The 14,326-nt window shown below is 48.2% G+C and overlaps 1 protein-coding gene across 1 annotated transcript in view; it reads right to left on the bottom strand.

Annotated features, from left to right (window-relative positions):
• The window catches only part of APPBP2 (amyloid beta precursor protein binding protein 2), a 50,941-nt gene extending 37,976 nt beyond the window's left edge, over positions 1 to 12,965 (bottom strand). Inside the window, exon 1 of the mRNA XM_084822844.1 lies at positions 12,816 to 12,965. Within this exon, the coding sequence (XP_084678970.1) occupies positions 12,816 to 12,956 (141 nt within the window). The 5' untranslated portion in view covers positions 12,957 to 12,965. The remainder of the gene's footprint in view (positions 1 to 12,815) is intronic.
• Between the last annotated feature and the right edge of the window lie 1,361 nt (positions 12,966 to 14,326).

The following is a 14,326-nucleotide window of genomic DNA, read 5'->3' as shown; positions in this document are numbered from 1 at the left end:
CAGGTACCCTCCAGATGTTTTGGATGACAGTTCCCAACATTCTTGACTGTTGGCCATGCTGGATGGGGCTGATAGGAGTGAAAGTCCAAAGTATCTTGAGAGCACGAGGCTGGTGTAGACAATACTGCGCAGGATGGACCAGGGCTCTGATTAGGGTATAAGGTAGCTTGCTACGACTAACACATTTTCTCATGGTATGAGCTTTCATGGACTGGAGCAGCCTTCCCCAACGTGGGTCCCTCCAGATGTTTTGGGCTACTACTCCCATCATAACTGACCCTTAGCCACGCTGGCTAGGGCTGATGGAGCTTCTAGTACAGAACATCTGGAAGGACCCAAAGTTGGGAAAGGCCGGCTGAGTTTACGTCAGCCCTCCTCAACCTGGAACTCTCCAGATGTGTTAGGACAACTCCCATCAACCCAGCTTGCATGGCATGGCCAAGCTGGCAGGGGGATAATGTGGGTTGTAGTCTGACACACACTTGGAGGAGACAATGTTGAGGAGGGCTGGTCTACTTCATCAGATGCATGAAGGCTTATCCTTAACTGGCAGGTTATATATACACATGGTTACAGAGCAGGTGTAAACAACCTGGTGCCCTCCAGGTGTGTCAGACTACAACTACCATCAGCCCCAGACAGCATGGCCAATGCTGGCTGGGAATGGTGGGGTTTGCAGTCCAAACATCCAGAGGGCACCAGGTTGCCTACTCTTACCTTAGAGGAAAATAATTTTTTTGGCAGTGAGGTCAAGTTACAAAGGAATTGAGAAAGTACAGTATGATACTATTTATTTTGCATAATTTAATAGTGTCAAACTGTTCTTTACACACCTCACTGCCACTTAACCTGTCTCAATTTTTTCTTTTCTTTTCCTCCACCTATCTTACTTTCTGGAGCCTGCCAACCGAGGATAACCCTTCATGCGTCAGAAGAAGTGAGACTCTAGTCCACAAAAGCATATGCTGTAATAAGATTTGTTAGTCTTTAGACATGGCTCTTTGTTGCCTGGTGGGAGCAAATCCCATAACTTAACTATCTGTTGCAATTTTGGTAAAAACAGATGCTTCCACAAATTTTCACACTTCCTTTGTGAAAGTTGCCACCATGTAGGAATGACATATAAAGAAAATGCAAATAATTGGTGCCAAACAGCACACACTATTCTGCAAACGTTCTAACTGCACTTGATGCAAACACTGCATGAATCAATTTACAACTGCCTTGTCCAACCCTGGTACCCAACCCAGATGTGTTGGGACTACAGCTCCCCTCATTCCTAGCCAGTATACCAGGTTGGGAAAGGCTGATTTAGAAAACCATGCCAGAAACTGGGCGTCATTCTATCTAGATGAAATTGTGCACTTCTGCTCCAAGGCTAAATATGTAGAAAAATTAATTGAACGCAAGAATCGGATTAAGGAACAGTATGTTACTAAGGACATATGCTCACATCTTGAGAAGTACAAAGCCTCACGTAAGAACTCCACTGGGAGTACCAGTGTGCAAGAATATACACTCGGAAGCATACACTTTGCTAATTCATAGTACTGCCTACTCAATTAACTTTTACACATGTTTTGTAACATGGAGTACTCATAAAAGATCTACTCTGAAGAGAAGAAACAGCAGTAACTGGCAAACCGAACACAGAGTGCTCCATTTTTGTCGATACCAACAGTGTATGTATGTATGTATTTATCATATCTGAATCCTACCCTTTTAAGAGCACAGTGCACTGTATACAGGGATCTTCCATTTCTCTCTCATCATGACATCATTCTATGGTAGATTATATTGAAAAACAAGCTGCATTCAGATGTCCCAACAAACCATGGTTTGTTGGGAGAAGAACACACCGGGTTTGCTCTCCAGATCCCACCCTCCATACATGAGGGGTAATATAAATTTCTGTTCAGTTTATTTATCTGTAATATTTTTATACTGCTTAATATCTTGAAATCTCTAAGCAGTTTACAATATAAACAAGTCTCCCATTTTGTTCCAATATGGGAATCTGTGGTCTGCACAAATCATGTCTGATTAATGATTCAGATACGAAACTAAGATCTGATAGTGGTTTGATATCCTGAAAATCATGGTGTTTAGAGCTCCTAGGCGGCTTTGTTTTGGTCCCCTAAGCATTGGGGTTGGTAAGTTTGGTCCCTTCTCTACAATGCAAAAGCAATAGCTGGAGGTGGTGCAATATCAATTAACTATGGTTTGTCAATTCAGACATCACATCAAACTACAGTTGATACAAACCATGGTTTGCAGACCCACTACAAACCACTGATTGTACACCATAGTTTGTTAATTTAGGTATCACTCCAAACCATAGTTAAGCTGCCTGAATTATGGTTCCTTGTGTTGTCAGAATTGAGCCAGTGACTGGATTAAGGCCCCACAGTTATATTTATAACTGAGCGCAGTTTCAAATTTAGGTCCCCCAGTTCAACATTTCAGCCACTACCCCTCAACTTGCTTCTTTAATAATAATTAGCATCCTTTCTCCAATGTTCAAAGAACTTCATACATAATCTCTCAACAAAATGGCACAATACCCCTGCCCTGTACTACGATTTCAGTACCACAGGGTACTGTTTGCATTACAGCAAGACAGAAGGTGCACAAATCTTTTGTACTGCAACAGATCAACTACGCAAACCAGCCAGCACATCAAGATAGCTTTCTTGGTGGCTGTGTTCGCAAATATCGCTAAGCCATTTTTTATGTTAACCATGGTTTCTTGCTTTAGCCATGAAATGTCCTGGTTTGCATGTAATGGCAAATCTAGGGTTAATTAACCCACAATTTGCCATGCATGAGCAAGCTGCATCCAGCTTTCTGTAAACAACCCCAAATCGGGGGTTGTGGGCATGACATGTGAACCCGGACCGCTGGGTTGTTTAAGGGCTAAACAACCCAGCGGTGAGCCTGTGGTGGCTGGGGAATGCTGGGAGTTGTAGGACTTTTTTCTGTCTAGACATGCATAGGATTGCGCCCAAATTGCACCTGGGGTTATTTCAGCCAGAGCACATGCACAATACAGTAATGATTCTCAATACAAACATCCCTATCAGCTGTGACCCTCAGGGTTTTTTTTATTGGCAGTGTGGGTTTTCTGGCAAACATCGAATAAGAACATTTTCTGATGCTCTAAATCATTTGGGATCAGATTTAGCGTGTTTGTCTTGTATTTAGCAAACAAAAGGGTATTTTGTTAATGCTGCATACTGGAAAATATGTCAAAGGTTTTTCCAATAGGTAAGAGTAGCTATTTTTTAAAATCCTCCACACATCTTGTTTCCCGCCTCCCAGCTGAGCAGAGCAGAGCAGAGCAAGCTGCTCCAGCTGGTCCAGGGACTACAGAAGCAGGCAAGCTCCCAGAGAGTGAGCGAACAGAGCAAGTGAACAGGGGGAGCAAACAGGAGTTGGCCAGGGGAGTTGCAGTGGTTGAAGAGACAAAGGAGACAGAGGCTAAGAGGTAAGTGGGTTGCAGGAAGCCCAGGGGGCTGCCCTTTATCCTTCTGATTGGCTGTGAGCTCACCAGGTGCTTCTGAGAGCTCCAACTGAATTGGAGGGGTGTGGCCTGAGTACTCCCAGCAGCTGACTGGGCGGGAAGCTTCAGTCTGTTTCCCGCCTCCCAGCTAAGCAGAGCAGAGCAGAGCAAGCTGCTCCAGCTGGTCCAGGGACTACAGAAGCAGGCAAGCTCCCAGAGAGTGAGCGAACAGAGCGAGCAGACAGGGGAAGCAAACAGGAGTTGGCCAGGGGAGTTTGGCAGGGGAGGTCAAGGGGGAGGCCCCTAACATTTTTTTTCATTTTTTTCATTTTTTATTTTAACTAACTTTTTTCCACTTATTTGTCTTGTAACACACACTTTCACACCAGTGGGACTCTGCTTTTAACCTCTACTGAGTAGAGGAGCAGGCACAGGCTAGTCTAGAACAATCACAAAGCTAGACACAAAAAGGGAAAAGAGGCTATGGAAGGACAAGACTCTCCAGTGGTGGTGACCTGCAAGGTGTGTGCAATGTTTGTTTTCTTGCCTGAGAACAACATGGCCTACACCAGCAACAAGTGCAAGTTGATCACGCTGCTGGAGGAAAAAGTAAGTGGACTGGAGCGGCGACTGTCGACCCTCCGGGGAATAAGAGAACACGAAGAGTTCTTGGACAGAATGGGGGAACTACAGCAGCAAAGGGCAGACCAGAAGCTTGAAGAGCAACAGCAAGATGAGGCAGTGGGAAATGCTGAGGTGAAGAAAAATGGAATAGAGGATACTCCTTGGAAAAGGGTGACAGTTAGGAGAAGAACTAGACGCCACTCTGCACCGGTGGAAGCAGTGGAGCTGTGGAACCGATTCCAGGTACTTGCGGATGAGACTGGAGGACAGCCTGCAGAGGAAGAATCACAGGGGAACCTGCATGAGAGTGAGCAAGAGGCTAAAGGTCAGTCAAACAGAGGCAATGAAACCCAGGCCTACAACAAGAAGAAGAGAAGAGTGGTAGTAGTGGGAGACTCCTTGCTGCGTGGGATCGAGACCCAAGTATGTCGTGAAGACCCATGGACTCGCCAGGTACGTTGTCTCCCAGGAGGACAGATTAGAGACATGACTGAAAGGTTGCCTGCACTCATAAAGCCCACTGACAGGTATCCCTTTCTTCTCATCCATGTGGGAACAAATGATACCGCCAAGCGGAGCTACGAAGAGATCACGTCGGACTTTGAAGCTTTGGGAAGGAAACTCAAGAACTTTGGGGCCCAGATAGTTTTCTCATCCATCCTTCCAGTAGTTAGAAGAGGGACAGAAAGGGAACGAAAAATACTCCGGGTGAATGACTGGCTATGAAGGTGGTGCCGACGAGAGAGATTTGGATTCTGGGACCACGGGCTATACTTCCTGGAAGATGGGCTGTTGGCTAGGGATGGGTTGCACCTCACAAAGGATGGGAAGAATGAGTTTGGCCACAGCATGAAGAACTTCATCAGGAGGGCTTTAAACTGAATCCTATGGGGAAGGGAGATGTAATGTTGGGGGTAACAATGGACATAGGCGCATACACTGCAATGGAGAGAACAGCTCTGATAACGCCCAATAATAGTCTGCAGACACATGTAGGAAGAAAGCCAGACTATGAAGCACATGGTCTTCGATGTCTATATACTAATGCCCAGAGTATGGGAAACAAATAGAACGAACTTGAACTCTTAATACAAGAGGGAAATTATGACCTGATAGGTATAACTGAGACTTGGTGGGATGACTCTCATGACTGGAATACAGCAACTGAAGGATATAACTTGTTCAAAAAGAACAGGAGGAACAGAAAGGGAGGTGGGGTTGCACTGTATGTGAAAAATACATATCTCTGCACAGAAATACAGGAGGAGGAGCTTGGTAGCCCCATCGAGAGCATCTGGGTTGAAATAAATGGAGCAAAGAATAAAAGGAACCTGGTGGTCGGAGTCTACTACCAGCCACCCAATCAAGGAGAAGACAAGGATGAAACTTTTGAAAAGCAAATAGCCAATGTTTTAAGGAAGCATGATGTAGTAGTAATGGGGGACTTCAATTTCCCCGATATTTGTTGGGAGACAAATTCTGCAAAACATGGCCCCTCCAGGAAATTCCTGACTTGTGTGGCAGATAACTTCCTCCTACAGAAAGTAGAGGAAGGAACTAGAGGATCAGCTATCCTTGACTTGATCCTAACCAACAGAGATGACTTAGTGGATAAAGTAGCAGTTACAGGAACTCTGGGGGAAAGCGACCATGTTGTACTTGAGTTCTTGGTTCTAAGGGAAGCAAAAGCCGAGTGTACTCAAACGCGTACCCTGGATTTTAGGAAAGCTGATTTTCATAAACTCAGAACAATGATCAGTAAGGTCCCATGGCAAGCGATGCTAGCGAGAAAAGGAGTCCAAGATGGGTGGGAGCTTTTAAAAAAGGAAATTCTCAAGGCACAATCACAACCAATTCCAACAAGAAGAAAAGGTGGAAGACAACAGAAGAAGCCAATGTGGCTTCACAAAAAGCTTAGGGATGACCTGAAAACAAAAAAGGACACATATAGGAAGTGGAAAGAAGGCCAAGTAACAAAGGAAGAGTACAGGCAGGTAGCACAGAATTGCAGGGATGGCGTCAAGAAGGCTAAAGCTGAGAATGAGCTGAGGTTAGCAAGGGATGTTAAAAACAACAAAAAGGCTTTCTTCAGCTACATGCATAGTAAAAGGCAGAGGAAAGAAATGGTGGTTCAGCTATTAAATAAGGATGGCAAAATGATAACAGATGACAAAGAAAAGGCAGAGGTGCTCAATTCCTACTTTGGCTCAGTCTTCTCCCAAAAGAGGGTCCATGCCCCCCCTGGCAAAGGCGAAGTACAGGCTGAAGGGGCAGGATTGCAGCTTGAGATTGACAGGCATATGGTCAAGGAACACCTCATTACTTTGAATGAGTTCAAATCTCCAGGGCCAGATGAACTGCATCCTAGAGTCATAAAGGAACTGGCAGAAGAACTCTCAGAACCGCTGTCTATTCTCTTTGAGAAATCATGGAGGACGGGGGAAGTGCCAGATGACTGGAGGAGGGCTAACGTTGTCCCTATCTTCAAAAAGGGTAAAAAGGAGGAACCTGGGAACTACAGACCAGTCAGTCTGACATTAATCCCTGGGAAAATTCTGGAGCAGATGATAAAGAAATCCATCTGGAAGCACCTTGACAACAATGCCGTGATTACTCGAAGCCAACATGGATTTGTCAAAAACAAGTCCTGCCAGACAAATCTGATCTCATTTTTTGATCAAGTCACCTTCCTTGTAGACCGTGGGAATGCTGTAGACATCATATACCTCGACTTCAGCAAAGCTTTCGACAAAGTGCCCCATGATCTCCTGATGAGCAAACTAGCTCAAAGTGGGCTAGATGAAACAACGATCCGGTGGATCCACACTTAGCTACAGAATTGGACTCAAAGAGTGCTTATCAATGGGAACTTCTCAAACTGGGGAGAGGTAACGAGTGGGGTACTGCAGGGCTCAGTCCTGGGCCCAGTGCTCTTCAACATTTTTATGAATGACTTGGAGGAGGAGGTGCAGGGAATGCTGATCAAATTTGCAGATGACACAAAATTGGGAGGGATAGCTAATACTTTGGAAGATAGAAACAAAATTCAAAGTGATCTGGATAGACTGGAGCGCTGGGCAGAAAACAACAGAATGAAATTTAACAGGGATAAATGCCAAGTTCTGCACCTAGGAAAAAGAAACCAAATGCACAGTTACAAGATGGGGGATACGTGGCTCAACCACACTACAAGCGAGAAGGATCTTGGAACTGTTGTCGATCACAAGCTGAATATGAGCCAACAATGTGATGTGGCTGCAAAAAAGGCAAATGCTCTTTTGGGCAGCATTAATAGAAGCATCACTTCCAAATCCCGGGAAGTACCAGTTCCCCTCTACTCAGCACTGCTTAGGCCTCATCTGGAGTACTGTGTCCAGTTCTGGGCACCACACTTTAAGAAGGATGCAGACAACTGGAGAGGGTTCAGAGGAGGGCAACAAAGCTGATCAGGGGACTGGAAACAAAGCCCTATGAAGAGAGACTGAAAGAACTGGGCATGTTTAGCCTTGAGAAGACTGAGGGGAGATATGATAGCACTCTTCAAGTCCTTGAAAGGTTGTCACAGAGAAGAAGGCCAGGATCTCTTCTTGATCATCCCAGAGTGCAGGACACGGAATAATGGGCTCAAGTGACAGGAAGCCAGATTCCGGCTGAACATCAGGAAAAACTTCCTGACTGTAAGAGCAATACGACAATGGAACCAATTACCTGGGGCGGTGGTGGGCTCTCCCACACTGGAGGCCTTCAAGACGAGGCTGGACATCCATTTGTCAGGGATGCTCTGACTTGGATTCCTGCATTGAGCAGGGGGTTGGACTCGATGGCCTTGTAGGCCCCTTCCAACCCTACTATTCTATGATTCTATGATCTACCGGGAAGCAAGTCTCATTGAGGCTTACTCTCAGATAACAGTGGGTATAGGACTGCAGACTTACACTGCAATCCTTACATGTCTACTCATATTTAGGATTGTACTGGCTACTGGGGAATGCTGGGAATTGTAGAACTTTTTCTGTCTAAATATGTATAGGACTGCACCAGTAGCTACTTAAAATGGTATGTATTTGAATTACAGCACATCCTTGAAAACGGGCTAGATAACAGTGCGGTCTCTTACATTCTGCTGACATCTTAGAATCTGAAATATGTTTCCAGTCCTTTGCCACTTTATGAATATGGCAGACAGAGACTGTGGAAACACTGCATATATTCTGAAATTAAGAGCAGAAAAAGAATCTGCCAGGAAAAATAACACCAACACACTAATATGGAAACGATGAGAGTAGTAGAAAATCCACACTTTTAATCAGGACTATAGTCACTCGCCTTTGGTGAGTCAGATTCATCTCCAGCAGATCAAACACATTTTTGTAAGCCAGAAGTGAGTTGGTTCTTCTTTTTTCTTTTCAGCTGTCAAAATGTGGTCAGGCAGGCTAGTAAATTTGGTGAGCAGTTATTTGCAAAGATGCTTTTAAAAATTTACTTCCTTTTCTGGTCCTCTGGCTTATTTTGCCACCCCATTTCAAAGCTCATAACTGCAGTCATGAGGTCTAGAAACCCCACAAAAGTATACTTTTCAAAGTATAACCAATTCCTTTACACCACCGTCAAGTTTTCAGGCACTGTGGTGCCCTTCTACCCCAGCTAGTTAAGATCCTTCAGGCCAGATCTCCCCAACCTGGTGCCCTCCAGATGTTTTAGACTACAACTCCCAGAATTCCCATTTGCCATGCTGGGTAGGGCTGATGAGAGTTAAGACCCCAAGCATTCAATTGCTCACATAGGTCTTAATACCAAACCATAAATGTGCCAAGCAGTTCACAGCCATGACCTCATTAAATTATCCCCATTTTACAGGTAGCAAGCTGAGATGTGACAGAGGAGCTTGCCAAGGGCCACTATTGTGACAGGAAATGGGGATCTTATTTATTTCATTTCTATACCGCCCAATAGCCGAAGCTCTCTGGGAGGTTCACAAAAATGGGATCTGAACTCTGGTGTTCTCGCTCTTATGCGAAAGCAGCTTTCAGAAATACAAAATGTTGCAGTGGGGCGTGTTCCTGTTCACTGCTTCATCCAAGACACTCCATTCCTTGCTCCTGCCTGATTTTCTGTTTCTATCCCATCAGTCAACCAGCATTCTGAGGCTACTGAGCATGCTCAGTCCTCAAGGAGCAGCTTTAGGGTTTCTCCACCGTTAGGTTTTCAAAAATAGTTTTTGTACGTCTGCAAACCTGGGGGTTCCCCCCAAACCTGCATATACCTCCATTTTATGCATGGGTGGTGCCATTTTGGCTACATATGCAACTGCATTTGAGCCTGATAATCAGAAACAGAGGGAGCAATGTAAAGCTTATATTGCTCATGAGCAATTATTAGGAGATTCACATCTAGCACCAGCAGTTAATGGCATGGAACCAGGAGGGGATCTACCCTAAATCCCCCTGCAGGGTCCATCCATCCGTCTGTATCAATGTACAGAAACCGGACTACTGCCTGTCTCAAAAAGAGAGTAAGCAACAAAGCTCACCGAAACGCTTACTTAACATTCACAGTACTACAAAAACATGTGTGAAGTTGGATTTTTTGCTTTCCTCATGGCAGAAATGAGTTATGAGCTATAGCTTTCAGCAAGCATATGAGAAATTTCCCTTTTGCTCTTCTCTGACTTGCGTAGATTTCCCAGAGCTCATCTTTCTGTTTCTAAATAATGCAGCTCCATCCTGAAGAAGCAATGGCTTTAATCTCTAGTGCAGAGACACATTTTGGGGGCAGGGCGGGGGAGAGAATCCCCTTTGTAGAAAACACACTAGACATTAGAAAGGGGTTCTCAGGTGTGGGGGAGAATGGTGAATTAGAAGCTTATCTTTCCTTAAATGCTATTTAAAAAGTTCCCCCCTCCTTTCAATGATACATGCAAGGTAGACGACATCTGGAAGTGACTTAAATAGATCCCATCACAGCTCTGTTCCTATTTGATTGTCCTTCTAGACTAGGTCAGTGGTGAAAGTAAAGGAGGGATTCCTCTCATTTCAGGAATGTTTTAAAGCTCGCATACAGAAGAACGAGGAAATGTCATACACGCATATATATAAAAAGATGAGGAAAAAAGAAATTAACTGTTATTCTTGCTGCCTTCTTAAAAACCAGGGTCACACACAAGTACATCTCTACACTGTCCCAGAACGTGTAGAAATGCGATATTTTCCACTATCAAGAAGAGTCTTAATAACCAGGTTCCCTGTTTTTTTAAAGGAATACTAAATAAACACCATATAACAATTTGCTTTATAACAGGAAGTTTAGTGTCAAAGAACGACGAAATCAGTATGCAGCTCAGAGAAACCTATAAAATACAAATGTTTTTTCCCCTAGGAATTCACCAAGACTGGTTTGACTTGCACCCGGACTATAAGCAGATCATTCTGGGGCTTTCAAAGGCCCACTTCGAATGTTTAACCAGAGAGCAAAAAGCAGAGACAGCAATAAAATCAACGAGATGGTAATTGTAGAAAACAAAACAACCTCCCCCAAAGACATATCTTCTCTGTTAAAGGAATGTTTCAGATTAACAACGCCCGCTCCCATAGCGCCAATCAAACCCCAATTTGTAAAGGCACCCCAACTTTACGGAGTAAAGTTGAGGGAGCACAAATCTGGCTTTATTGTTCTTATATGTACTGAAGAAAAATCACTAGAAACACACAGCCACAACGATGTTGATTATGGCAAATCTTCACCCCAATATATAACTCCGGTTATCCCATTGCAGTTGGGGCGGGGGGAGGTTTAAGTTAGCCATTTAGGATCCTACATATCATTTATTACCACTACCCTAACTAACCTACAACTTCACACAGCTCCTGACCCCAATATGCCCCACAGTCTGTAGACCCAGAGCTCAAGTTCTTGGAGAAGGAAAAAGCATAGGACACAAAGAAAGGGGGGGGGGGTAACATATGCATAAAGGAGGTGCAAAGAAGGGGAACAAGTGTGGGCTGGGGGGGGTTTAGGCATAGGGGTGATTTCCCTGGAGGGTGTACCCCCATAAAAGCGGGGGAGTAATAGGAGGAGACAAACTTTAGAAGAGGGTACAAAGGAGGGGGATAAAATTTTCAGATGGAGGGCATTTGCCAGGTGTAAAAACAGAGCGGGCGGGGGGGAGTTCTACAATGGGGAAGAAGTAATGCTTTTAGAGTTGGTGGGGATATTGGTGGAAAGGCAGAATAGATTCTACAGGGGGGAAATTTTACAGGGAGGGGGTGCAATGGAGGAAAGCAATTACTTGTTTTAGGAGTGGGTGAAGAGTAAATGCAAAACATTCTGGGGAGGGTGCAACTTCTACAGTTTGGGGGTGCAGAGAAATGGGGGAGATAACCAAAGTCGATTCTGAGGGGGATGGGTGCAAATTCTACAGTGAGGGGGTGCAAATATTTTTTCATTAGCGTGTGTGTGTGTGTGTGTGTGTGTATGTGCGCAGGACAAGAGGCAATGCAGATTCTGAGGGGGGTGACCAATTCTATTGCAAGGGGGTGCAAAGAAACGGGAGGGGGAAATAAGGCAAAGAGGGGTGGGTACAATTTTTTTCAGGAGGGGGGGAGAGAAACAAAAGGCAAAGCAGGTTATGTGTGTGGATGCACGTTCTACAATTAGGGGGTGCAGATGCAGAGGGGAGAAAATGCAATGCAGATACAGAGGGGGTGCAAGTTCTAGTTGGGGGGTGCAGATGCAGAGGGGAGAAAATGCAAAGCAGATTCAGAGGGGGGTGCAAGTTCTAGTTAAGGGGTGCAGATTAGGAAGGGAGAAAATGCAAAGCAGATTCAGAGGGGGGTTGCAAGTTCTAGTTAAGGGGTGCAGAATCAGAGGGGGCATATGCAAAGCAGATTCAGAGGGGGGTGCAAGTGGGGGCACGGAATCAGAGGGAGGAATATGTAAAGCAGATTCAGAGGTGGTGCAAGTTCTAGTTAAGGGGTGCACATTCGGAAGGGAGAAAATGCAAAGCAGATTCAAAGGCGGGTGCAAGTTCTAGTTAAGGGGTGCAGATTCGGAGGGGAGAAAATGCAAAGCAGATTCAGAGGGGGGTGCAAGTGGGGGGCGCAGAATCAGAGGGGGGGATATGCAAAGCAGGTTCAGAGGGGGTGCAAGTTCTAGTTAAGGGGTGCACATTCGGAAGGGAGAAAATGCAAAGCAGATTCGGAGAGGGGGTACAAGTGGGGGGCGCGGAATCAGAGGGGGGACTATGCAAAGCAGGTTCAGAGGGGGTGCAAGTTCTAGTTAAGGGGTGCAGATTCAGAGAAGACAAATGCAAAGCACATTCAGAGGGGGGGTGCAAGTCCTACACCGAGGGGCGCAAGTATTTTTTCAGGAATGGGGGGGGAAGCAAAACAGATTTTCAGGAGGGGGGGGCTCCGATTCTAGACCGGGAATGGGAAATGGAAATCCTATGGTCTCGTATTTGGGGCGGGGGGGCGGAGAGAGGAGCCATTACCTCCTGGCAAGGCCAAGTCCGAGGGTGGAGGGGGGTGGGCGGGAAACCATCTTGGCGCCCCCTCCTCAGAATAGGAAGAGATGGGAAGGGGGCGATGAGAGGAGCGGCGGAGGCGCCCTGCCCGCCCAACCCCGGGGCGCCCGTCGCCCCGTCCACCCCGGAGCGGGGCGGTGGTCTGCGGGCTCGGCCCCCCGCACCCACCTTGTAGTAGACGTCGAACTGGATGTTCTCGGGCAAGGAGCGGATGTCCCTGCGGCGCGCCCGGCCGTAGCTGTCGACCACGGCCGAGATGGCGGTGTTGTAGAGCGTCTCGGGCACCCACTCCAGCTCCACGGCCGCCATCTTGCGTGTGCCGACAGGAGGGACGGGCGGGGCGGCGGCGGCGCCCGCCTCTTTCCCCGCCTCCCGCCCGGCTCGGCTGCGTCGCGCCGCTCGGGCCTGCTCGGGCCTAGTCGCTCCGCCCGGCCCGGCCCGGCCGCGGGGGTCGAGCTCGGTCGCGGGCCGTCGCCTCAGGCCGCGGGGCGAGGCCAGCTCGGGCGGGAGCCGCTGGGGGCGCCGCCGCCGGCTTGGAGCGGAGGGCGGGCGGGCGGGCGACGGAGGCGGCGGCGGCCTGAGGCGGCGGCGGAGGCCGCGGCCCTCGCTCGCCTGGCGGCACGCCCCGTCGGACGCAGTGGGCCTGCGCCTGAGCGGACGCGGGCGGGGTTGCGCCGGACGCGGGGCGGACGCCCGATCCTGACACGTCTGCGCCCCTGCACCTCGCTACCTGGGGGTGAGCCCCACTGAAGCAGTGGGCCTTGCTCCTGAGTAGACATGCATAGGGTTGTGCCTGAAGCAGGGCTGACGCCCCAATCCTGACACGTCTGCATCCCTGCACCTCGCTACCTGGGGGTGAGCCCCACTGAAGCAGTGGGCCTTGCTCCTGAGTAGACATGCATAGGGTTGTGCCTGAAGCAGGGCTGACGCCCCAATCCTGACACATCTGCGCCCCTGCACCCCGCTACCTGGGGGTAAGCCCCACTGAAACAGTGGGCCTTGCTCCTGAGTAGACATGGATAGGGTTGCGCCGGACGCGGGGCGGACGCCCGATCCTGACACGTCTGCGCCCCTGCACCCCGCTACCTGGGGGTGAGCCCCACTGAAAGCAGTGGGCCTTGCTCCTGAGCAGACATGGACAGGGTTGCGCCGGAAGCAGGGCTGACGCCCCAATCCTGACACGTCTGCGCCCCTGCACCTCGCTACCTGGGGGTAAGCCCCACTGAAAGCAGTGGGCCTTGCTCCTGAGCAGACATGGACAGGGTTGCGCCGGAAGCAGGGCGGACGCCCCGATCCTGACACGTCTGCGCCCCTGCACCTCGCTACCTGGGGGTCAGCCCCACTGAAACAGTGGGCCTTGCTCCTGAGTAGACATGGATAGGGTTGCGCCGGAAGCAGGGCTGACGCCCCAATCCTGACACGTCTGCGTCCCTGCACCTCGCTAGCTGGGGGTAAGCCCCACTGAAAGCAGTGGGCCTTGCTCCTGAGCAGACATGGACAGGGTTGCGCCGGAAGCAGGGCTGACGCCCCAATCCTGACACGTCTGCGCCCCTGCACCTCGCTACCTGGGGGTAAGCCCCACTGAAAGCAGTGGGCCTTGCTCCTGAGCAGACATGGACAGGGTTGCGCCGGAAGCAGGGCGGACGCCCCGATCCTGACACGTCTGCGCCCCTGCACCT

Source organism: Heloderma suspectum, chromosome 16, assembly GCF_057233095.1.
Source record: "Heloderma suspectum isolate Gila_16-S chromosome 16, 16-S_ref, whole genome shotgun sequence".
NCBI classification, from domain to species: Eukaryota; Metazoa; Chordata; class Lepidosauria; order Squamata; family Helodermatidae; genus Heloderma; species Heloderma suspectum.
This window is presented reverse-complemented; position numbering and strand designations above follow the sequence as displayed.